The 25,580-nt window shown below is 37.3% G+C and overlaps 1 protein-coding gene across 4 annotated transcripts in view; it reads right to left on the bottom strand.

Moving 5' to 3' along the window:
* Window positions 1-404: 404 nt before the first annotated feature.
* si:dkey-247m21.3 (5-hydroxytryptamine receptor 4) overlaps window positions 405-25,580 on the bottom strand; it is a 57,878-nt gene continuing 32,702 nt past the window's right edge. Inside the window, exon 5 of one of the 4 annotated variants that reach the window (XM_044334412.1) lies at window positions 405-1,815. In XM_044334412.1, coding sequence (XP_044190347.1) covers window positions 1,722-1,815 — 94 coding nt within the window. In that variant the 3' untranslated portion in view covers window positions 405-1,721. Of the gene's footprint in view, window positions 1,816-8,339; window positions 8,452-24,163; window positions 24,796-25,580 lie in introns of those variants that run through there. The other 3 variants (XM_044334415.1, XM_044334411.1, XM_044334410.1) reach the window with 3 other exon arrangements.

Genomic DNA, 25,580 nt, shown 5'->3' with positions numbered 1-25,580 from the left:
AGTCAAGGAGGTTAGCCCAGAAGTTAGCGACAATGGGTTAGTGTAACTGACCAGGTTCACTTGATATGGACTGACCTTTTAGGCAGACCAGCTATTCTCATTTTAGTGTCAGTCTCAGCCACTCCTAAACGGACAAAATGTCTGGCTGCTGGGTCTCTCCTGAGTTTTGGTCAGCACCCCCCCAACCCCTAAAGCAGTCAAACTAGGGGAAACACTGCATATATAATGTTACAATGTCGGATGTTCATATTAAACATGGTCAAAGTGTCAAATAACGAGGTAAACTTATGTAGAAGTAAACCCTGTGAGCAAAAAGCACAGGCTTCAGACTGCTGAACGTTTTTTTCTATTTTCAGCCTTAGTGGATGTCACCTTGTGACAGATTTCTTTAAATGGTCATTTGATTGATGCACAGCACACAAGTTCACTGCTCCGCTCCACTAACATGGCATTTTTCCATTGTTTTGGGGGTAGTCACGCTGGGTGATGACTTGAGTTGAGCTGGCATACTGTGAGTGTTTTTCCATTACACAGCACAGCAAAGTAAAATAAGTTGTTACCCTCTTGGAGGTATGCTGGTCTTCTGCAGCTCATCATCAAACATCATCATCACTGTACCTGTTTCTGCTTGTACTATTCCTCTCTGCATTATTTCTCATCTGCTGAACAAATAGCTCCAAATATCTCTGTATCTTGTTGTGTCAACCTGTGATGAACACGTTTCATTTCCTGCAAATTCTTCACAATAAAAGTTTCCTGTTATTTAGTCATTTAAACGCTTTTAATATGAAGCAGTAAAGCAGGAAATGTTGAGTTTTCATCGGCAGTAACTCAACACAACTCTGATATGTCTGGAAAGCAAAATAGAGAGGGCTCAGAGGCTAAACTGAGGGGCTGCATAAAGGGCCAGTTTAAGATAAATAAGGAGTTTTTTGAACTGTGAATCATGCAAAGTTACTCTAGTGGAGTCCAAAAACAAAAATATAGAGCTGGAAATGAGCATAATAGGTCCCCTTTAAATATCATTGATGCTGATAAAATGTAAGCATACAAATAGTTTTACAACAAAGTGAACTGTAATCTAGTAGGACCTGCAGTCACCTGTAAGACCGGCTGGCAGTAAGCTCTAACTTGTTTCTCTTTTACAAACATGGCACAAAAAGATGCCAGCTTTAAGATGTTATGGAATGTCATCAAAGAGGTTTAAAAGCAGAAGAGACATCTCCCATTGTGATAGCCAGAGTTCGGTTAGTAGTCAGCTCCTTTTTCTGATTTGAAACTGCTGACTTGATCTTTACATCCCATGATCCAGATGTTTGACTGACCAGAACAGTTCTTTGGATTTTAAAATGAGGGTGCAACATGTTGGTGGTGTGTCTGTCCATGGACACACGTAGTCTATATGCTTAATTTTGCTAATTTAGAGTCAGATTTGACTTTCTGCACCCAGCAATAGTCCCACTAACCTCTGGATTACCCCGCAGCATCAACATATATAAAAAAGTAATGATGAAGCTGAATCATAGAGTGGATATCCTGGTAAGACAACATCCTCATAATTGGAACAGTCAGGTCTGATCACAGCAGACTGTTCACAGAGAAGTCTCAAAGGTCCTCCACATCTGAATATATCACAGCTCCGTCATCAGTAAGGTGACATCATCCTGCCTCTGTCATTGCTAAGATGACATCATCGCAGGCCTCCTACTGCAAAGTCATCCTCATAGTGTCCCTAGAGAGTCCTGGGACTCCTGCTCGTTGGCCAGTATCGTGCGTCCGTTGTCGCTGTAGCTCCGGTTTGGCAGGAAGGACAATCTGAAAGAGAGACAAAGATGTCTTTAGTGAATTTTAGTTTAAGTGTTAAACCAGGCAATTCCTGAACAAAAATTCTGCTTTAACAATCAAATTAAAAAATAAATTAAATAGCCTGAATGTAAGAAAAGGTTTGGAGGGAAGGTTTCAGTCAAGGCAGTCAAAGTTGCAACACAGGTCTGCTGGCAGAAATAAGTTTCTGTGGCAGAGTCAGTGGGAACAGAAGATTAAGAGGCATGGGAAATAAGACAAGAGCGACTGGGAACCGTTGTCAACATTCTTCTCAAAGTAGGTGCCAGAGTCCTCTGCATGGGGGAGCAAGAGGAGGGAGACATGAGAAATAGGATACAAGCAGATAATAATAGTTTAAAATGGTAAAAAGAGGGTATGGAATTTGTTTTTGCAGTGCAGCAGTTTATTTAAAGTAGCAATAAAAAAATACATAACATGGCAAAAATGAATAATAATTGGTGATTTAGTCAGTGTACTGTATATTTTCACTGGTCTATTTACAAGCAGATGGATTGAGCTCAAGAAAACAAAAGCAAAATGCATTTGTTTATAATCTGAATACATGTTTATCCATGATGTTCTGGAAGAAAACACACAAACATGGGAATTGTGACAAAAAAGCAGTAAGTACATATTGATTATATTGACATTTTGAAATACATTGAGCTAATACTGACCTTTTACTAAAGATCAGATATTGGCCTGTTAGTTTTGTATTCCAATTGGAGTGGTAAAATTAGATTTTCTTCCACCAGTGGTCACGCTGACTGTAAACAAGTCCAGTTTAACCCAGTTATCTAAAACCACTAATGTGAGACTGAAAATGAAGTTTGAAAAAACATGAAAATCCTGAAAGCTGTGCCTTACAGCTACAAAATCATATCAGTTAGTTTAGCAGACACACTCTGTGGTGTCTTATATCACTGTAAATACCCTCTATAGCCTCTATTGGTCTACTTAAAGAGCAACTTAACACTAGTTGAACATCTTGTATTTGCTGACCTTCAGTGGCTGAAGTTCCCACCTTGCTCTCTTTTTTTCCAAAAACAAAGATTCATGCCATTGGAATAATTCGAAATATATATATATATATATATATATATATATATATATATATATATATTCACTAACTTTAAAATTTCATTAACACTAATTTTGTGCAAATCTTCTTGACCATAAATCATACTATTCTGCCCTCTACAGGTGAAATAATGTTTCAATTTTGACCAACCTATATGAGTGAAAACAAGCAATCTACAATGCACTGCATGATTATTATGGATAGAGGGAAGATGTTCACTTTTGAACTGATAATTACTTCCTCTTCCAAACTCATATTCAGTGATAGTAATGTAATATATTAGGAAGAAAAATTAGTATCAGAGTGACAAGAGTCAATTATGCTTTTTATGAAGTTGCATGGAAGCTTTACAAAACCCTCAAAATATTGTGATTCAAATTCCTCATAGTTGCAGGGATGACCATTTTGCTGGTGGTTTAGAACATGCTAAACATTTGAATGTCCCACTGAAAGAATGGAGAGTAATGAGTGTTTCCACCAGTGTGCCTTTGGTTAAACTATAAATTACTCTTTATTTAAATTTACATCTCAGTAAAATTCAGAAACCCTGCACTAGCCTGAAGTGGCTCTGGAGGAAACTTTTCCTTCTGTGTGAAGACTGTAGGACCTCACGAGCAAGGACCTACTGGAAAACGTCCGGGTTGAATCCTTCTGGTAAGTCCTCATGTTTAGTGAGTTGTTATCAGATAATTCACCACACACACACAGAGTTCTATGTGGAGGCATCTCCAAAGTGGGTGAGGAGGCGACGAGGGAAAGATAAACACAAATGTTCTGTAACTTCTGCTCCTCTGTTTTATGTGTTTTCTGTACTGGGAGTCTGTTTACTGTCCAAACAGCTCTGTCTCTCTGTCTCTCTCTTGCCTGCCTGCCAGTCAGTCAGTCAGTCAGTCAGTCAGTCAGTCAGTCAGTCAGTCAGTCAGTCAGTCATTCACATAGTTGTGGACGAGTTTCCCCAACAGCCACTGGGGTAGGGATTAGTAATAGACGACATCACCCTGAAATACTGAGGAGGAAATTCAGGGAAACAGGCCAGATTACAAATAAACTTGGAATGAGAGTCTGAGGTCAGAAACTTCTCCTCAAAACTCCAATGCTGTCGCAATTACATTTATGTATCACTAATGTGTATTTGCAATACATTTTGAAGGTAATGTAATTGTGGCCTGGATAGGGTTCACTGGCAACATTTTGTTCCAAAGCGGGAAGTGTGACCCTCTTATACCTAGTGAAAAGTCCTGAGGAGGAGCTCGGGGTGGATGGTTGGGTGTAAAAACCAGAGACTGATGGGAAAAGATCTATCTCTTGCTTCAAGTTGGAGTCGACTTAAGTTGCCTTCTACTGCCTGCTACTGGACCAAGACCTCAGTCTTTCCTTATCTCTAACCAAGTGCTTTTAGTTCCCTAAACATAATCAAAGAAACATTAATCAAGCTTGAGTCGCCAGGAGTTTACGTTTATTAAAAGCATGTAACGTCACCAAACATTTTTCTTCAAAAGTTTAACTCAGTAACTTATGTTTAAGACAGTTTGGAGTTCAGTCTTTGCTTTTGATTTAACACCACTCACTGGTGAAGAGTAAAGTTTATCTGAAACTAAAATGCACATATCCTGCTTTTCAGATAAACAAATTTGATACAGTGGTTGGGTTATTTATTATTGATTTAATGGGTTATTTAACTGGAGCAGAGCACATTAATAAACATTGCTGTAATTGTGCCACAGTTAGCCAAAAGACTGTTTTTCATTTGCAGTCCCTGGACAGATATTACATAGTCATGCTGAAAAAGACTGTTAAATTAAAACAGCGGCTAAAATATGAGAATATTAGCATACAGAACAAAAGTATTTATAGCATATTCTCTGCTGAAGCATTCTTCAACTTTAGTAACATAGTAGTCTGAAAAACTTGATCGATAGCCAACAGCTTCCCTTTGGAGCCACAAGTCCCAAGTCAACAACAAACCTCTGCCAACAACAGCTGTCCCCACTGCCTTGAGGAGTTTATTGAGTTTATTTTAATTGAATTGTCATGCAGAAATCCTTAAATAGCCCCTCTTGCAGCTGAATTTTTTTCATCTATTGCTCTTTATGAGTTAAAAGAAAACCCTGCTTATCTGTAAGATCTGACCCTGAGATCGGCATTATGTGAAAACTACATGCAACATCTTTGTGGGGATGAAGATCAAAACCACATCCTTTGTAACTGTAGCAGCATTAAATTTATACTGCTTTGGATTAGGCTTCATCCTGCAGCTTAAGAATGATTTACATTTGCAAATTCATCATGTACAGTTTGACCAAAAGCACTAATATACCGCTGATATAGTACAGCAAAGATGTTGTTTATACTTCTCATCACCACAAATTAATTCACTTTACTAATTCAGTTGAGATACAGGTCACTTTGCTGTACTTACATATATGGTATTGTTCATACTGTAGGCAAAACACAGCCATGTTATCCTTAAATCTTATCTGTGAGGCCAAAGCAGATGTTTTGACTACATATCAGATGATGTATGACACTTAAACACATACACATTAAATATATTAGTTCACTATACTGCATATATCTTGCCTCTGACATTAAGTGTAGCAGCTTTTAACTGGAGGCAGTGTGGCTTCAATTTGTTGAGTCTCATCTGTAGCATTAAAAAAAACCCCTGAAACAGTTATTTTTCCCCTCATAACTGAACATTCCTAGACTTAAAAAAATGGGGAAATGGAGTGTTGGAACTTTCCCACAAGTTAAATCAAATCTTATAACATCAGTTTCATGAAGAAACCACAGGGCTAACACTGTTTAGTGGTTCAGTCCCTCCAGAGATTTCCACTAATCTGTCTCGCTTTCTGCTTTTTCACTAACCGGCTTGAGAAAAAAGAGGATAAAAAAAGGTGACAGGAAAATAAATAAGATTTCTCTTGCTATACATGTGCATTTTGGTGATTTTCCGTCGATTTGTATAGTTTGAGGGCAGTGAAACATTTTATGAAGCTGTCAGCTGTCAAGTATGATACAATAAAAACTTTTAGGGAACACCAAAGCATCCTGCATGGTCACAAGGACAGAGAAGAGAAACGTCATGTGGTGTTTTACTAATTTTTCTCATGGGAATCTTCAAATATCTAATGTGTGTTTCTGTTCTGTTACTGCAGTATAAACTGAACCTGAAGTGAACTGCAGGGGTGAGGACAGCAGGACTAACATACACTGAAGCAAATCCTGTTTGTTGGTGGATATACAGCACAATGTTTAGCTCCCTTTTTAGCCATGTCATGCTGGCAGGATTGCTCTAGGAATGGTCATGTCAGTCTGTCTACCACTTTGGTCTAGACTGAAATATCTCAACGACTATTGGAGAAATTGCCATGAAATCCCCCTGATTTATCATCTGGACCCACCGACAGGTCAGCATTTTTAACAACATCTACTAGAGGTTTTGGCACACAGACATGACTGGCTCCCAAACAATAAATCCTTCTGACTCTGGTGATCCCCTGACTTTTCCTCTGTAGCACCACCGTTAACATTTGTGGGTTTTAGTGAAACTATTGGATGAATTTCCATGAAATTTGGTACACATGTTCATGTTCCCCACATGATGAACTGTAAAAACTTTGGTGATTCCTTAACTTTTCATTGACTGTCACTATCAGGTCAAAATTTAAATGTGTCCAATACTTTGGTTTTTGACCAAATAGGAAGACGGCGAACATGGTAAACATTATACCTGTTTAATATCAGCGTGTTAGCATTGTCACTGTGACCTTGTTAGCATGCTGATGTTATTTAATGGACCAATGAGTAGAATTTAGTGGCATCTAACTAAAAAAACTAAAAGGCCATATCTAGAGCCGGTGTTTGGTTTGTCCATTCTGGACTACAGTAGAAACATGGCGGTGCAACATGGAGAGCTCAGTGGAAGAGGACCCGCTACCTATGTAGATACAAAGGGCTCAGTCTAACTTAACGAAAAATATGTTTCTTATTTTCAAGTGATTATAACTAATTAAAACATACTTATTATATGAATATTATATTCCATTTCTGCCAAGTCTGTTCTGCTAGATGACACTAAACTCTACACACTGCACCTTTAAGTACAGCCTCACAGAGCCGGTAGCATGGCTGTTGTCTCTTTGTCTTGTTTCTAACATGTTTGCCACATTCATCTGAGCTAAAAATGATTTAATCATTTCAAGCTGTAGTCCATGGATTTAAATACATTTTTTTCATCCTGATTGCACAAAAGAATCAAAGAAATCAAATAACTCTTAAGTCATAAATTCTTTAATTTGGCATCTTTAGAAGCTTGGGTAAGGGTTTCTGAGCTGATTTTTATTTGAATCCTATGAGAAAAAAACTGCGACTGTATCGACACAAACCTCAATCACAGGGTTTTTCCTCAGGTTTTTCCTCTGGTCCAAAAACAGAGAGCTAAGCCTTTAAAATAAGCTGTAATTTAAATGTCATCCAATACATTTTAAATACATATAAGGCATATATTTTTTTAATCCACAAACTGAAGATCTTTAAGCTGAGGGAATCTGTTGCTTAGTAGCAGCTCTCAGAAAAAAAGGCAAGTTATAAACAGCTCAGTGCAGGTCATATTCAACTTATAGTACTATTCATTACTGCATCTGGCATCTGCAGGCTGCCAGCTTTGCTGTTATCTGTTAGTTAGTTTGATCTGTGGCTGAATTCCAGTCTGACAAATTGAAGCTGTGGATCAAAACACGCTTCAAAAGGCTACATGCTTAGGAAAAGATCCTGAGAAAGCAGGAAATTTGACTTCCTTGATCTGATTTAAAGGAATTTAATTCATTTGTGGTGGTTGGTGGGGTTTACTGACAGCAAGCATTGCAGATGAGACTTTTTAAAACTATATTTATTTATTTATTTTGTTTATGTTGGCTGTTTCCTCTACTCCTAGCTGTGTGGTGTCAACAGTTTCTACTGCTTCAGGCTGTTGATTGTGTTCTGTGTCATTTTTTCCCAGTAAACTTCCCATGGTGGCCCACTTACTGGTCTTGCTATGACATTTGGATATTAGACAAAAAAGGCTTTTGGCTTTTATAAAATAGAAAAAAAGAAAATCACAGAAAAAAAAATACAAGCTACTAATTAACAGAGGCAAGTTCACTTTCAACTTTATAAACCTTTAAGGATGCTTTTCCCCAAGGCATAGTGAAATCCTGACCCTGAAATGTCACTATATGACCATTTCCAGGTAGACAGTGTTATCATCACAATGATAATATATGCACAGTTTTTAATTTGAATTGATTTCTGATCTAAAAAAATAAAGTTTCAAAGCCACATTCAATACCTGTCATCTGATTAAGATGCGGTTCAAATATATTTAAACACTGCAAAACAAGCATTTCATGCAAAGACACAATACATGTGAACATATTGTACAACTTTATCAATCTTGGCCTTTTGTGCTTCCATGTCTTTTGTGAGAGTAAAAATCTCAGGTACAATCCTCTTGTTGCTTTTAAAAGCTATAAAAAGACGGGTTTCCTGCAGTTTCTTCCTGTCTGCAAGAAATAATAAAAAAAAAAAAACCCTCTTAACAGTTTTACAACTGGAAGCACATGTGAAATAGGATACATTTCCACTTTGTACACCACTCCAATTGCCAAATTCCCTGTCTCCTTCTCAGTCACAACACAAAACCACAATCTCGTACAGCAGGCACCGAGTCACTTGCATGAAAACATCATCTGATCTGTGACGTCACCTCAAGTGAGATCAACATGAGATAGAGGAAAGGTTTGTGTTCCTTTGATTTTGTGCTAATATCTTTCGGGGACATTAAATAATCAAATTTCACTCTTATCTCCTCACTTTCGGAGCTTAAGTAGTGAGGTTGGAGCGCTGATGAGGAAGGAAGATAAGGTGTGTTTTTCCACAGGAACACAGAGGATCATGGCATCGGTGTTACAAGTGAGCCTGTGACCGTCAGGTTGCAGTTTTAAATCCCTTGACCAGTTGAGCAGACGTTACTGGAGGAGGTTTTACTGCTTTAAATCTGAGGTTTCTGACCTCAGACCACTTTAACTTACTACTGTATGACCATTTACTGAAGCATAAAGGCCTACTGTGTTTAAAGAATTTCAGCCTGAACACATGGAGTCAGACAGACAAATAGAGTTATTATTGATAATAGTGTTATTATTTCCAATTTGCTCATTAATATAGAAATGTCAAAATAACCACACTGAGGTCATTTTACCAAGAACTGTCTACCTCAGACAGGATGAGAAAGCACTTTTGGAGGAAGATATCTCCATAGAAGGAATCAAAAAAACAGTTGGTAGTCTCAGGATAGGAAAGGCCCCAGGGAATGATGGGTTTTCAGTAGATTTCAGTTGGAAATTCGTGGATGAACTTGCCCCAAGCTATTGGTCGCTTATCGAGATGCTCTACAAAGAGTCAGGCTACCTGAGAGCATGAGGTCAGCAATTATTACACTACTGCATAAAAGGAAAGAGATCCACAGCAATGTGCTAATTACCGCCCTATATCTCTAATTAATGTGTCACCAAAGTCTCAGCAACTAGATTGGAAGAGATCCTGCCACATATCCATCAGGATCAGGTAGGGTTTATGTGAGGCAGGAGCTCTGCCGAAAATCTTTGTAGACTGTTGCATATTATGTGGAAGACAAGAAATTATGACATGCCAATAGTTGCCTTCTCATGAGGTGCTGAGAAAGCATTTGATAGAGTGGAGATCCCTTTTTTGTTTTATAATTTAGAAAAATTTGGATTTGGACCATTATTTAGGAAGTGGGTGGAATTAATGTATAATAATCCAGCCACAGTATTAACCAATGGGATTATGTCATCTCAAATCAAGTTAAACTGTAGTGTTTGTCAAAGATTGCCTTTGTCACCTTACATTTTTGCCATATTTCTTGAACCCTTAGCTTTAGCCTGACAGAAGGTAGGAAGAACACAAGCTTTTTCTTTATGCAGATGATGTTTTATTGATATCTAGAGACCTTGAAGCTGCTGTACCAGAAATGTGTTCAGTTATAAACTCATTTTCTGAGATATCTGGATATACAGTTAACTGGTTTAAATCAGAAGCCATGCCACTATCAAAGATGTGCCCTCCATATATCAGAAAAAAATGGAACTTTTAAAGGGATGCCAGAAGCCTTAAAATATCAATGCATCAAATTAACACCAAGTCTGAAAAAAATAATGGAAGCCAACATATTATCAGTCATTCCAAAAACCCAAATTTTATTAAAAAAAACAAGGATAAATTGAATATTTCCTTGATTGGTAGATTTAATTTGGTAAAAATAATTACTAATTACTCAAAACATGTAATGTGACGATAGAGAAGTTTATTTGCGCAGGAAGAAAAGCCATGAACCTAAGAAACTGTTTACAGATAAGAGTCTTTTTGGTGATAAATGGATTAAGTCTGGTATTCATACTCTTGATGATGTGATGGGAGAAAATGGATTCAGATCCTCTGACAAAATTAAAAGTAATATAATTTTCATAACTCCGAATTTTGGAGATTTCTACAAATTAGACATTGCATTCTCTCAAATAAAGAACACATTCTGCACAGTACAACTGGAATTCAGTTAAGCGAATTAAATTTTCACTTAAGATAGGACATAAATAGAAAAGCATCAAAATTCTATGAATATATTAGAAGTACACAACTGTGAAAATTACATGAACTAAAATATGCTGGGTAAGGGACCAAGATCAGGAGATTTCAGAAGATAACTGGAAAAAACCTTTTGCAAAATGGTATTGTTACTCACGTCAAATACAGTCACAACTTAATTTTATAAGATGTTAAATAGATCATACTGGATTCCTGCCAAAATAGCAAACTTAGAAACAATGATAGATGTTGGAGATATAATATAAAGATGGGAACTCTGGTGCAAATGTTATACGATTGTGATAAAACAGACAAACATGTAAGATGAAATAATTTCTTTCTTGAATAAGAACTTTGAATACACTTGATCAAAAGCACAATATGTCTCTTTTGAGACACCAGACGATGTCCATGTCAAACCAGAAATCATGGTGCAGTTTAGCTATGATAACAGAGTGTAGGATAACTCTATGCCACCGGAAATCATCTACCTTATCCACTTTTAAAGAATGGATAGAGGTATTAAGAACTATGGTAACTTATGAGTGGGATACTTACAGGGCAGCTGGAGAAGATTTATTTAATGAAGTACATTTTTGTGTTCTGTGTTTTGTGGTCTGGCTAGATTTGAATGTTATCACTGGACTGCAGATTTTTTTTCTTATAGTTGTTAACAAAAAGACTGGACAGACCCTGAATAAAGACATATTATATGTCTGTATGTATGTTCATGTGATTGTAATAATGCAACTGTTATCTAAATGTAAATGTATGACTAAAACATTAATTGAAAAAAAAGTCAAAATAGTTGAAACTTTAAATAATAAATTAAGACTTTTACTTCTCTGTCCTTATTTCTGTCGTACCACACGAGAGCAGAAATAGAACAACAAGTACAGACTGAAGCATAGCTTGGACAGCTCCAACACTCGGGAGGATTTCGCTGGCTAATTGTCAGTGTGAATTCACTCTGATACCCTGGAATCTGGGCCAGTATGGTTTTAGTATTTCCAGTACAACAAAAATGTTGGACAGATGAACGGGTGATTGAAAGGTGCAACTTGGGACCCGAAATCCAAGTAGGACTTCAGCTGCTCGCTTCAGATTCCTCGGTCAGTGAGTGTTTGTGATTGGCACCTGAACTGACATGCATGAACAAAATGGTTTTATACTGTGCTTTGATTTCACAAGAGATGTGATCCTAAAAACAAAACAAAGGCTGAAACACAGAAACAGGAAGCTGAAGTGTAACCTCTGTGCTATGATATATGAGCTTTTTACCAGGTATCACGCTGCCATGTATTAGTTGGATTTGTTTTTGTTTTGACATGTAAGATTATGGATGTAATACAGGACAGTCAACCATATTAATAACACATTACATGCTTTTAGAGACAAATAACTCCCTCCTCCTTGATATTTGTTTTGACCTGGTGATAAATGCATAAGATATACATGTATCTGCTGACCTCGTCCAGGTCCATCTAACGTCAGAGGCATTGGTTTCTTTCAAAAACCTCAAGTCATAAGAGTCTTGTCTCTCTTCTTGAGACCAAACAGATTGAAAACACCACAGAGTGAAACATCGAGGGGCACAACAGAACATCACCTTTAAACAGAGAGCATGATAATTAAAACAGATACATGACCAATAGACTGAGCATTCACACAGTAGCCAAATGCATCTTCAAGCACACACGACAAAATCCTAAAATAAACATACAATAATAAAAGGTCAACCATGTCAACCTCTCCAGAGGCTAATTAAATAGAAATTTCAAGAGAGAGAGAAAGTGACAGACGATTGATGAAGGTCCGAGTCAAATTTGATTCCTCCAACATTCCAACATCAAAACATGTTCTGGGAGACCTGGGACGCTCAACTGGAGTGTCTAGGTTTCTCAAAAACATTAAAAACACTGATCAGACACTACTCACTACAACTAGATTTAAAGGGCAAAGAAGTGTTTTTAAAAAAAATAAAGTTGTGGACCAAAACAACATGGACTGCACCACAAACTGCTTTGGCACCAAGCAACACTGGTGTCCTGCAGCCCTTTTATAAGCATGATCTGGGTTTCTAGGACAGAAAATCCTCCTCTTACAAGGACTTGACACTTCATCACCACATCTTTCAACAGATCCTATAAAGAACAGGCTCTCTTTTACTAAATGAATGCAATGCAGTCCTGATTACATATATAACGTCATTTTTATTTTCACACTGGCGGGTGTTCTGATTTGATCACTCTGGTTAAATGTCTATATTGAATTTCTTACAACGGATGTGATCATTCATTTCACTTCTTTTCATTATGTATTTGTTCCACTCATGGTAATGCATGATAAAAGATTCATGATCAAAACACAACTCAATTTATACATGACGGAAAAGGAAAACAAGAAAATCTTATTTTGCCTGCTCTTTACTCAAAACATAAATAAACAATAGACGTAGATGGTCTGTCAATTACAGTTACTTAACAACCAACACTTACAGTAACATGAGAAAAACAACAATCAAAAGCCAAACACAATAATTCACCATCAACTAAGGAAACCCATTACCTGACAACTTCATATAGTCTGATTATTCTTTCTTTATACATTTTCTTGAGCTGAAAGATATTTATACAACTCTTTAATTCATTCTGTAGAAATTTCCACAGTTTGATGCCAACAACTGCAATACACATCTGCTTTAAAGTAGTCATGCATACTGATGCTTAAAATTAAATTTCCTTCTATGGTCCTTGTATTAACTGTACAGACTCGTGTCATATACCAAGCACTAGCTATAAGAAAACAAAGACAATCCCCTCCTTTCTAAAAACAGAGCTTGTTTTGTTAGAAGAATGAGAATGATTTCATCTGACCAAGTTTTGGACCTGATCCCCTTGTCCCATTGAAGTAAAACCAGCTCACTTCCTGCTCAGAGATGAACCACCTGATAGTGAGATGCTGCTTCAATTTTAAATCCTGTACTGTATATGTGTGTATTTGCATATGTGTGTGTGTGTGTGTGTGTGTGTGTGTGTGTGTGTGTGTGTGTGAGGGCAGCAAAATGGAAGATGATCTAATTTGTCGCTCATTTGCATTTTTATTCACATATTCACTTGTCCTGTTTGAAACCTTGTCCAGTCATTAAAACCTAACTTTATCTCTTGTGACTCATAGCAAAACATTGATGAATATGATGCAGTGATTATAACACAGCAGCATTTCTCAACCTTTTCTGACTCTCACTTTTGGATACTTATACCACATTTTACTCCACTTTGAACTATTTTCAAAGGTCTACTATCAATGGATAGACTGTTTTTTTTCTAATATAAAATCACCTTAAAAAGCAGATTTGCAGAGACTTAAGACTTGCTTGATTTAGGCAAACCATCACAGTGAAAATTATGTGGCTTTATCTGCTTGTCAGGACGATTAGTGCATTCAGGGACAACCAATTTTTCATCACTTCCTGCATGTGCTTCACAGTAATGTGAAGACAGAGATAGTCCTTTACTGTAAAACTGGAAGTGTTGACAATATTAACAATACATTAATTTATTTAGTTTTTCTAAAAGTATATTTTCTGCACAAAGTAACAGTCAGAAAATGAGGATTGATGTGACATCTTACTAACAACAGAAGTTTAGCAGCTGGAGCAATGGACCATATTCACACAGTGGCCATTTTCCCTCTGATGTCAAGTAAAGCCTGTGCAAGAATGGTGAGATGGTCACTTGAACTTCATTTTTTATATGTAAAATTGAACTGATAAGCGTTACACTGACCAACAGTTGTAGTTTTACTTCTTTTTGGGACCACGGTGTGAATATGGTCCATAACCACCATGGAGGAGCTGTGTAGCATTAGTTCAGCAGTTTGGTTTGAGAGGAAAAAGATTAAAAAAAAGACTGAGCCAAGCCATGCACATTTGAATTGGTTAGACAAAGATCAGCAGTCGCATGTAATGAAGCTGTATGACACCTTTTCTCTCAGCTGTTCTGTGGACAAACTGGAGTGACTGCAGCATTGGCTCTGATCACAGTTGACTCACAGCAGCTCAGCGCTGTTAGCAAGCAATCCTACAGTATAAACCATGATGCGCCTCATGTTAACTTATATAAGAATAATCCCAGTGAGTTCCATGCAGTGAGGAAACACTACAAATTTTATATTTGGGGAAAAGAGAACGCTTGTATTGGATCGGACTCAGTATCGGCAGATACCTTAGGTATCAGAATTGGGAGAAAAAAGTTGGATTGCTAATTCAGACAAGTGGCAAATTAAAGGAGAAAACCTGATACATTGAATGGAGAAACATATCAAATGCAGATGTTCCTGTACAGGGTAGGACAGGTCACTACGAACGCCTGCAGGAAAATTTGGACCAATGTGTTAGAGCCTGTTTACTTTACCAAATGGCAATAACAAAATATTTCTATAAATGTTCCCTGCAAATGTTTTTGTCCTAGTTTTTGTTCATTTAATAGTGATATGAACAGAAACCATTGGCTAATTTGAAGAAAGGAAAACGATCTAAAAGCCTTAGGTAATGGTCAGCAATTGTAGTTAATGGGCAAAACATGCAAAAACACCTGAATTGTCTTTTTTGGATGTTTAAACCATGATGCGTCTCCAACTGCAATTCAGTCCGCTTTTCCCATTCTGATAGCCAGTCACTGTATCTATCTATACCCGAGAATGAAGACTGTTTTTATTTAATAAAACCCAATTAAAGGAAAATTAAGTGATCGACTTGTAGCCTAACACAGAGTTTTATCTGGCTGTACCAGAAACGTGGGACCGAGCTCCAAGGACTGCAGAACTCCTGGCTGATAACTACTGCACACCTCAGACGAAAAACATGCATGTCTAAATATGTTTCTGTCAGTCAAACACACGCAGACTTGTCAGTCACCATAAATTAAGTATGAAAAATAAGACTGTCCAGATTCAATCTTTTGGCAAAAGCCGAAGCAGTCAGAAACTGTCTGTAGGCAAAATCCTTCAGTATCTTAAAAGCAGCAGAAGAACATCAGCGCTGATGGATTATGTCAGATCTGACAGCGGAAGAGACGCCTCGTTTCAAGATGTCCGTCATCTTCCATTGTCCCAAATTAGGATGCATCAGCAGCATGCCACTAATTTCTAAATATATTCAAGTTTATCACGGTCAGTGTTTCAGAACACCCCATGGTTTCTTGGAGCATCTGCTTCAGAATGCTGCAGCCACATTAAGTACAAATTGTTCAAAATGAAATGCCAATGGAGAGCACTGTCATTGTGAGGGAAAAAGAAAATCTTTGTCCCGTCAAATTTTCTGGCCATGCACCAGAACTTAACCAGATGGACCACACTCTTACTGATTTCAATTTTCTGCAATTTTCTCACCCCACAATTTCCCAAGACTTCTATCTATGGGAGAAAAAGTCAGAAAAATGTCATGTGGAAAGTTTTGCAAAATGCCAGATAATACAGTACGCCTTCTATTACCTGAAAGGAAAAGCAAAATGAAAAAAGTAAATAAATACAGATATTGTATATGAGACTGCAACCTGCAAAGTGTCAATTCAGAGAGCAGTGAGTTGTTTTTGAAACTGAAAACTTCCTCAAGCCATAACTGCTTGAATTAGGTTGTATTACACATTAAGTTAACCATCATCTGAAAACACCATCATCTAGTCTGGAAAAAAGAACTCCTTACATTTCAGATGTTGTGATAGTCTCAGTTTTTGTTTTTGCTTAATGCTTATGGAAAATTTACCCAAAAACATGTAGCTTTATTGGAATTCAAAACCAACGGATGAAATTCCCAGTGAAATCAGGCTGTGACCCATTTGGATGACTAATGTGTGAGTTAAGAAAAACTGTTTATCTTTTTCAACACTCAGGGGAAAAGTTTTTTAAAAAACTCGTATATTAAACGTATATTTCATTGGAGGGCTTACATCACACAGTAAATCATAGTAAAGTGGGAGATAATCTGAAATCTGATGTGCATTTTAGCACAGTGTGTGAAGAAGCTCAGTGGCTAATAGCAAAGGGCTAAACTGAACTATGTGAATGTGTGTGACTGAGAAAATAGACCATCAAACCTCTCTGAACTGATAAACAGAAAACCTAGAGAACATCAGTTACGGTGTGTGCTGACACTGAGGTAGCATAATGAAGGAAGTATGACACCTGCTAATCAGATTTGTGGACAGAAGTGACCCTGTTTGGCCTCGGCCAAGACATCCATGCTTTTATTGCCTTATGTTTTGGCCACTGTCAGTCTCAAAATACAGTAATAAGCTGCGGCTTTTACCAAAATCAAATTAAAGTTAATATGAAATACGGGAGAAAAAAACAGAGAAGTTTATAATTCTCTGACAGTGAATAAATTCTGATCCATTTCACAACCTGCATCTCCAGTCCTCAGGAAACCCCTGTACATACTGTTAATTCTTGACCAAATTAACTCCCGAGAACCCAGGATTATCATATATTGTCAAGTGTGTGCTTGTGTGTCAATAAACTGTCTCCTACAGTATATTGTATGTAAAAGAAAGAAAGAAAGACGCATTCTCAGAAACCTCATTAACACTACAGTGCAGCTGTTGTAGTTAAATACTAAAGTTTGATCATGAAATACCATGATTAAAGTACTATAACTGGATCAACTTATCTGCTTAGTCTACTGTTCCTCTGTGAAGCAAAATATTTTCATAGAATAAATGTGAAAAAAGCACAGTGCAAAATCTAAAAAAAAAAAAAAAAAGGTATGTGGTTCAACAAATGTCTTGAACAAACGTCTTCAAGGTCTCAAATCACAGTGCAGAGCAGCATTCAACAGGTGGAGTCTGCAACAGATATTCCCTCATTGCCCTGATAACCTCAAGTGAGCACTGTGCAGATAGTCATATTGTTCATTCATTAACCACTCAGAAAAACTTCATTTATGGCAAGAAATCCTGGGAAAAGTGCCATATGTAATAGGAGATCATTCAACCCTTCTTCACACAAAAATGGGAACTGGACGTGTAAACAGCCGTCAGTTACAGCTGCCATCTTTGGTTGACAGAGATCATTTATTATCTTTTTTTTGTTATGTGTCATTATTTATAGGTTTTTGTTGTACTGCTGTGTGCCCATTAAATTGAGTTTCTATCACTCCCATACTCACGAAATACATCTAACTGTACATTTTACAACCTATAAAACACTTGCACCAACCTGCTAACCAGCTATCAGATGTTCCTTACACACACACACACATAGAAACAGTTTATGGTTCATCAAGCAACAATTTATGGTTTGGCATGCAGGGAAAGCTCTGACTGAGAACACAACGTCCAAACTGTTTCCTAGAAAACTGAACTAAACTGAATTGGACAGAATTGAACTGAGTTATATCTTCATTGCCCCTTTGAGGCAAATTTGCTCTGCAGACAGACTTTAAAGTAAAAACACGTGATCAGAACAATGAAAACAAATGAACAAACAAATCCTGACAATCCCCAAATTTAATATGAACTCACTTACGCAAAACGCACATGCTCACTCAGATTTAAACTGAGCCTTTATATCGTCCGCACCAGACACGAAGCCATTATTTTTCTCTCTTTTGAGCAGACGGAGAGATGTCAAGTATGTGATTCACCTGAAGCCAAAACAAGATCAGCAGTTAAATATTGACTAGAGACTTCTGGCACTCACAACATCACTGAAGCTCAATTGTACTGTTGTGAAGTTGAAAATGGGAGTCTGATGCAAGTCCAGACTGTTTCTCTTGAAATATGAACACACACACACACACACACACACACACAAACACACTAGAGCTGCAATAATCAATCAATTAATCAATGAGTTGCCAACTATTAAATTAAGCACCAACTATTTTGATAATCAATTCATTGTTTTGATTCATTTTTCAAGAAAAAAATGTCCAAATTCTTCTTGCTTGTTTCTAGCTTCTTAAATGTGTTTTTTTTCTGGTTTTGTTAGTCTTCTATGACAGTAAACTGAACATCTTTGGGTTGTGGACAAAACAAGACAATTGAGGATGTCACCATGGGCTTTTGGAAACAGTGATCAACATTTTTCACCATTTTACGGACCAAACAACGAATTAGTTAGTCGAGAAAATAATCAACACATTAACGAAAATAATCATTATTTGCAGCCCTAAAACACACAATTTATCTCTGCGATTCTTTGAAGAGTCATTTTGTTCCTAGCAGATATATGACCGCGAGGTAAACAAAAACTAAAACTCACATCCATTACAGGAAATAACCCCCAAAACACAAGGGATTATGGATAGCAGCAGACTGACATGTGATTGGCAGCAGGCGAATCATCAGACTCACTTGTGTCTGACCTGGCAGGACGACAGGTTCAAACTCTGTCCGGTAAATAAAGCCCTTGTGAGTCGTGATTTTTTCCCAAATTCAGGCCGAAGGCACCTAAGGACACCAAAACTCAGCAAAGTGACTTTTTGCAAGCGTAATCACATCCTTACTCATCCTCACATATTTTTCTTGCTTGTGTTGTTGGTGACATCAGCTGGAAAAGATGCCAGCTTTAGTAATTCAGCGTGCTCACAGAACGATGGGAAACTGTGATAGTCTAAGTCCTCAGAAGCCCCATTAGAAGTCTGGCAAGAGATCTGATGCAAAGTTCAATCATAACTTTTCAACGTCCTGAAATAAAGTTAAAGTAAGATTTATTTTCCTGTTCAGTGTTGTTTGTAGCACAGTATATCTCTATCAGGCCGACAGTCAGCTGAAGTGAAGTCCTTTGGGAGATGTTGGCCGCGGATCAGTGTCTTTTGACTGAGTTATAAGTAGCGTGCTCATGACAGGGTGTTTCACATCTCCCTGTTGGTTTTCTCATCAACTTACTTACTTTCATTTTTCTTATTTGTTTTTCGCAAGTGCACAACTGACATTCTGACAGTTAGAAATTTTGCATTTTTGTAACCAAATGAAAATTTTAGCTTAAAGAATTGAAAAGAAATACACTGTGATTACAGGAAGCTTGAATATGCTTAGTTAAGATGTGCATGATAGGAACAATTGTGGGTGAAACACTGTCATGTAGTTATGATTTTATCACTTTAAAATTAAGTGAGGGATATGACGATATTGTTTTTATTTGTTGTACTTTAAAGTGTCTATAATCAATATTTGATCACAACTGATCACATGACTACTTGTATGTGAAAGGGGTTGCTCATTGCGATGAGTCAACAGAGAGGTATCACACCACTATGCAGTTCCCCTCAGCTCTATGGAGTGTTTTAGCTTCTTTCAGCTCATTGTTTTGCTTTTCAAGAACCTGAACTGTTTTGGTTCACTCTCACTGCTCTCATCAGCCTTGTCTCCAGGTGTAGCAGGCAGCTGTTTTCAGTGAAAAAGCTCTGTTAAACTGACTGCATTCTACCTGCTCAGCATCAAAGTAGTTTTTAGAGCAGTAGCCAGTGATTTACAGACTTCTCTTGCTTGGGTTTCACCTCACGCAACATACACACTGCCTTATCCTCTTGGTAGACGTAGTTGGGGCTCATTAATCAAAGATAATGCAGTAAAAGACAAGATTCTTTGTAGTAAAGATTGAAATAAAACATTATTTATGGAGTTTAAAGATTCAGTGTTGACATTTGAGATAGTAATTTGAATTACATAACATCATAACATTATTTATCATTAAGTATCAAGGCTTCATCTAAGACATTATAGGTGATTTTAGGGTAAGCGCATTATAATACAGTGATTAATGTGGCTTTTTTTGTACATTACCATTATTTTGGAAACCATGATAATCAATTCAATCATAATTTGCTAATAATCTGAAACCAAACTGATGTCCTTATTTTACCATACTAAGCTTCACTATATCTGCTGGCATGAACAGATAGTAGTTGTACAAATATTGTTTTTTATTTTTGAACTGACATTCATAGCTGGCAAACATGTAGTCTGAGTTTCCAGTCAGTGAAATAACATCCAAACAAAAGTCGTTGGAGCCCAAAATCATATTCAAAAACAAAAACAAAGTAACCCTTTTGTTCCTCTCAGAAAATAGACTGCCTTAATAGAATTTCAAAGAGCTGATTTGCCCAGGTGGGTCCATTCTATGGTCAAATTTGTCACCAAGGAAACTATGTTTCTATCACAGAGGACAAAGCACAGCCAGAGACAAATGGAGAGACTGAGGGAGAGATAAGTTTCATTTACAATCACAGATGAGTTCAGAGCATCAAAACTGTCCAAAACCAGGGAAGAAGAGACTCAACAGCAGCACAAAGTGGAACAGAAAGGGCAGCATTCAAGATAGACTGGGTCTGTGTATTTTTTGATCATTTAGATGCGTCAGTTTTTAATGTTTTACTCTCCCATTTCTTTCTTTTATTAGAATTGTAAAGTAAAAAAGATAAGCAACATGAATTCTGTTTTTTAAAAAAACAAAAATCAGCATATTAAAGAGAAAGGTCTCTTTATTCTCTCACTCTACTCTCAATTTAAGGCAAAATGTACAAATCTTAAATTGATTCAATTCATCTTTTGATCATAATTTTTTGAAATAATCAAAAAAAGATCAACTTGGTGGAGAGAGAGAGAGACAGGTTAGAAATGATGAGAGAAAGAAGTTTAACTAATTATAGCATCAGACGCACATTTTCAACAAAAAAAGGAAAGAAAGAAAAGATAAAATCTTTGACAGAGAGAGCAAGAGCACGCGATGCAGAGAAGAGCAGCTGGAGGATTTTTGGTTTCAATCAAACAATAATAAATCCTACAGGTTGCATAATAAATCACAGACTGGAGTGTTTACATTTCTCCGGCGTGTCTGTCTAAACCAAGACTGTAGTCGACAAAACATGCTCCTTTTCACCAGTGACCTGCTTCTCACTCATACAGTTACACACCTTCACACATGCAGTGGGTGTTGAAGACTGTTCAGTGAAGTCTCAAGTTTTGAGCTGGTAAAATCACAGAACAAATACAGAAATGAGCAAGAAAGCAATACTTGGAGACCTAAAATACTCACACTTGACTTGCAATTTGCTTATGAGGACTTGTGACTTGATTTGGATTTTGACAGCTCACATGAGCTACAGTACAGTTGTTACCAGTGTATTAAAGGCGTAATCCACTGATTTTGTATGTTGTATTTACAATAAGTTGAGCTACCTGCAAGAGACTGATAGCATCTTCTAGTTAGACCCTGTCTGCCTGGAGAATACCCACATTTTCCAAACTCCACACCCCCAGTTTGTACAGTAACTTCAATTTTGTAGTCTCAACATAACCGCCAATGAAATTACTATGACATCATCACTAGAGCTATTTTATCCGACTTGACAAGCTCCTCCGGAGCTGCAGAAAACATTCTACATATGTTTTGTAGTTCTCCTTCTGACTAATAAATCAACCTTGATGTGCAAAATCGATTGACTGCCTTTTTCAATATAACCCAACAATCATTTGTTGGTTTAACAGCTTTCTGGTTTCCTTATTTTATTATGTCAACAGTTTTTATAACTATTTTACACTGCATTTTTGTCCTCATAGCTCATTTGTCTTCCTCCCTGCTGAATTCCTCTGCATAGACCTAATTTCCCTACATGGAGCCGAATGTTTCATCCTATCTTAATAATCAAAACACAGACACATTCAGGAAGGAAAAACAGAAAAGATTCATACACTGATTGAGCGTGACAGCACAGCCTTGAGGCAAGAGTCATCTTACTCATCACCCAGATGACCTTCATTCCAGAGAGATTTGAAATTCTACTGTTTTCAAATCACTCAACAGCTGTGCTTTGCTTTGGCATTGGCTGCCAGATAGTTGAATCATATAACAATCATATAAAAGTGATTACACAGAGCTGATAGTGGTGGCCGCTGCTCGGCTGTGTTTGTAGAAGTCAACAGGACTTGTGGTCTCCATGTGGAGCTTGAGGCGAATTCAGGACGGATCACACTGAACTTGAGTAACTGTTACAGGAAGAGTTTGACACTCTGAGTTGTAGTTTGTTATTTTTCCAACCAGACACTTGACATTTACGGGAAACAAGCTTTCATAATAGTACTTAGGCTTACCAAAAACGTTTAATGATATAGTTCTTTCAGCTTACCTGCACAGCTTTAACTGTAAAAGGTTGACAGGTAGTTTATAATCTGGGTCTGAATTGTATCACTCTCTTATATTGCAGCTTTCATTCTTGTTTCATTCACTCCCATACTTGAGTTCAAGCTGGCACATTCAGCCCACACTGTTATAGGTATTAATGTCAGCTGCTTTGAGGGAGGTAAAATGACAGAGCATAGAGAAACTACATAGGGCCAGAGGAGAGATGAGATTAAACTGATTGGGTTACTTCTGTAGAAAAAAAAAAGCGTTTACAGCCCAGATTTTTAACTAACAGAATCAATCATTTTGCTGCTGTGTTAGTCTCTAATACATTTTTTTTTGTTTTGAGTCACTATCAGCTTAAAGCACAGCTGCAATATTTATCATTAACTTTATATAGCACCATTCTGACAAAGTTAAATGGTGTTTCATCTTAAAAGCAAATCACATTAAGAACATGGCATTTACTTGCAAATCAATGGTAGAAAAATAAGCAGTTAAAGGTATTAGGGATTAGTTTCAAATCTACTCTTTACTTTAAAAAAATATCAGAAATCACATGACTATAACAAATTACTACATAATGTGTTGCATTTATATATATATTTGTGGCAAATATGCAACTGCCCTTAATTAGGTAATTAAAGGTGCAATTAAGAGTTCTGGCTTTTACACAGCGATGAGTATCTCATCTTTACAGTCAGGTGTGTTTTACCTAAAAAAATCCATCCATTTGAATCAACTACAACTGAACATTACAGTAAAAATGCTCCAGTAAACTGGCATTTACTGTTATTTGCACATCCTCCATCATCCTGCACATCCAAGGTTTATAAAAGCAAAATTGTCTGACCTTCCAGTGTCATACAGTGAACAAACAATGCTTGAACACTCATCAAATGTGACAAAAAAACTTAAGGACAATGCAAATTACTCTACTATAGAAACAACAGTTAAAAGAAGAGGCTAAAATACTGTATTTACTGGAGTGACACAAGGACACGAGGGGCTGTGAGACTGTATTTACTCAACAGCTTTAACCTGTTTCAGGTGGTCTAGATGTCTTTTACACTCTCTCTACTAGTGGGCACAACACAAGATCTTTGTTATGACTCTAATCACACACAAGTGTCCACTATCAGCAGTGTGTGTGCGTTTGTCTGTTTGTTATAGGACCACGCAGGAAAATGGCCTCAGGATTTTCATTGTGGAAAAAGATCATATCGAGGTGGAGTTTGTGACCACTAGTAACGCTATGGAGCAATCGTTTTGCAAGTGGATCCTCATTTTGTTTGTTCTCATGCTGCTACACAAGGATGCACATTCCAAAAAATGATTTCTCACTATTTCACTGATCTATATGTGGTGGTGATGCGTAAAAAAAAGGCATGGAAGAAGATTGCAAGAGAGTAAACCTGGATGTAAACAATGTAGGTTTTTAACTTCAGTTTTGCAATTGTTTTATATATAATATAATATCAGTATTTTAATTCAATTTTCCTCCTTTGTCACTATACTCTATAATCTAAGACTTCAGTAGACTGAGACTAGAAAACGAATTTCTGACCACAAAATAAAGTAGACAACTGCTTTATAAGCTGCAGCAAGCTGAAGGCTGTTTACAGTGTTTAGAAGACAAAAAAATCTATTCGTGCCTCCATCCACCACCGATTTCAAGGGCAGCGAAGAAAACAATCAATGGCTGACTGAAAGTGGGGAAATCATTATAATAAGCATATACCATACTTTCAAAGATGGTCCACAGCAATGTAAAGTGTGTGCAATTTAGTTAATGCCTTAAACATTCAAAAAAACACAATTGTGATCCTCGAAAGAACAAACTGGCCTCTTTTTTGCTTGGAGTCCAACATACCGACCGTTTTTTGGCATGTGCGCACAGAAACACATACAGTACACACAGAGACAAAGAAAAGATGAAGACACTTTTTTGTAATCTAAAAGAGAAGCAGCCACACACATCATAGCCATCCACCCACAGATTGTTTCTTAACGCCCAGACCTCACTGACAAAATTATTCGACAGGATTTCTCCTCCGGTCATTTCAGCAGTAAGTTTCCAGTATCCTGCCGGCGGTAATCTGATTATCTGAGTCTGTTTTCTGTCCAAGACACATTTTAAGAGAGGACATGAGATTGGAGTTAACACTGTTTGCCTTACTGTTTCCTACACACACAGACAGAAAGCACAAAAATTCACACAGACACCAAACATACACACACACTGTACACACATTACAACTAAAACCACTACTGTACGACTGGAACAGAGATATCAGGTCAGTATGTGTGTCTCCCCTATGCACACATGCATAGGGGAGACACACATTGAAACATACACACACATAGAAACAAACAAAATGACACTTATTTAGCATAAAAGTGTGTACTTACGTGCACTGTGTGTCTGCATATGTTCACAAGACTTTTAGTCAATATCGGAGGGTTTCACTCACATGTCTGTGCTCTTACATGTTTTGTATGAATTAATATATCAGCTGTGTGGTGTATCTATCTGTGTATGTGTGTGTTTAAGTGCGTATGTCTTTGTTTCTCTGCAGTGGTGAAGTGCTTGTGTTTAAGTTAAACAGTGCAGACACAAGCAGGTCACCTCCTCCATCATTCTCTCCACTCGAAGGAACTGAGAGCACCAATGCAACTAAATCACCACCGTTAACGTCAACAGAAACCCCGCTGTAAAAAAAGCACTGTTAGGCTGTCATTGTGGTATTATACATGATCATTCAATTGTAGATTCTAAAGAAAAAAAAACACATTTGGAAAAATTGAAGTTGATCATTATCTCAACACCTCAGATGAGTCAAGGCTTACAAAAATGTACTGGTCCATGTACAAACAACTTCAGATGATGCATATCTTTAACGGA

This window comes from Thunnus albacares, chromosome 18 (genome assembly GCF_914725855.1).
Source record: "Thunnus albacares chromosome 18, fThuAlb1.1, whole genome shotgun sequence".
Lineage (NCBI taxonomy): Eukaryota > Metazoa > Chordata > Actinopteri > Scombriformes > Scombridae > Thunnus > Thunnus albacares.
The sequence above is the reverse complement of the archived record's forward strand: the minus strand, read 5'-3'. Positions and strand labels throughout refer to the sequence as shown.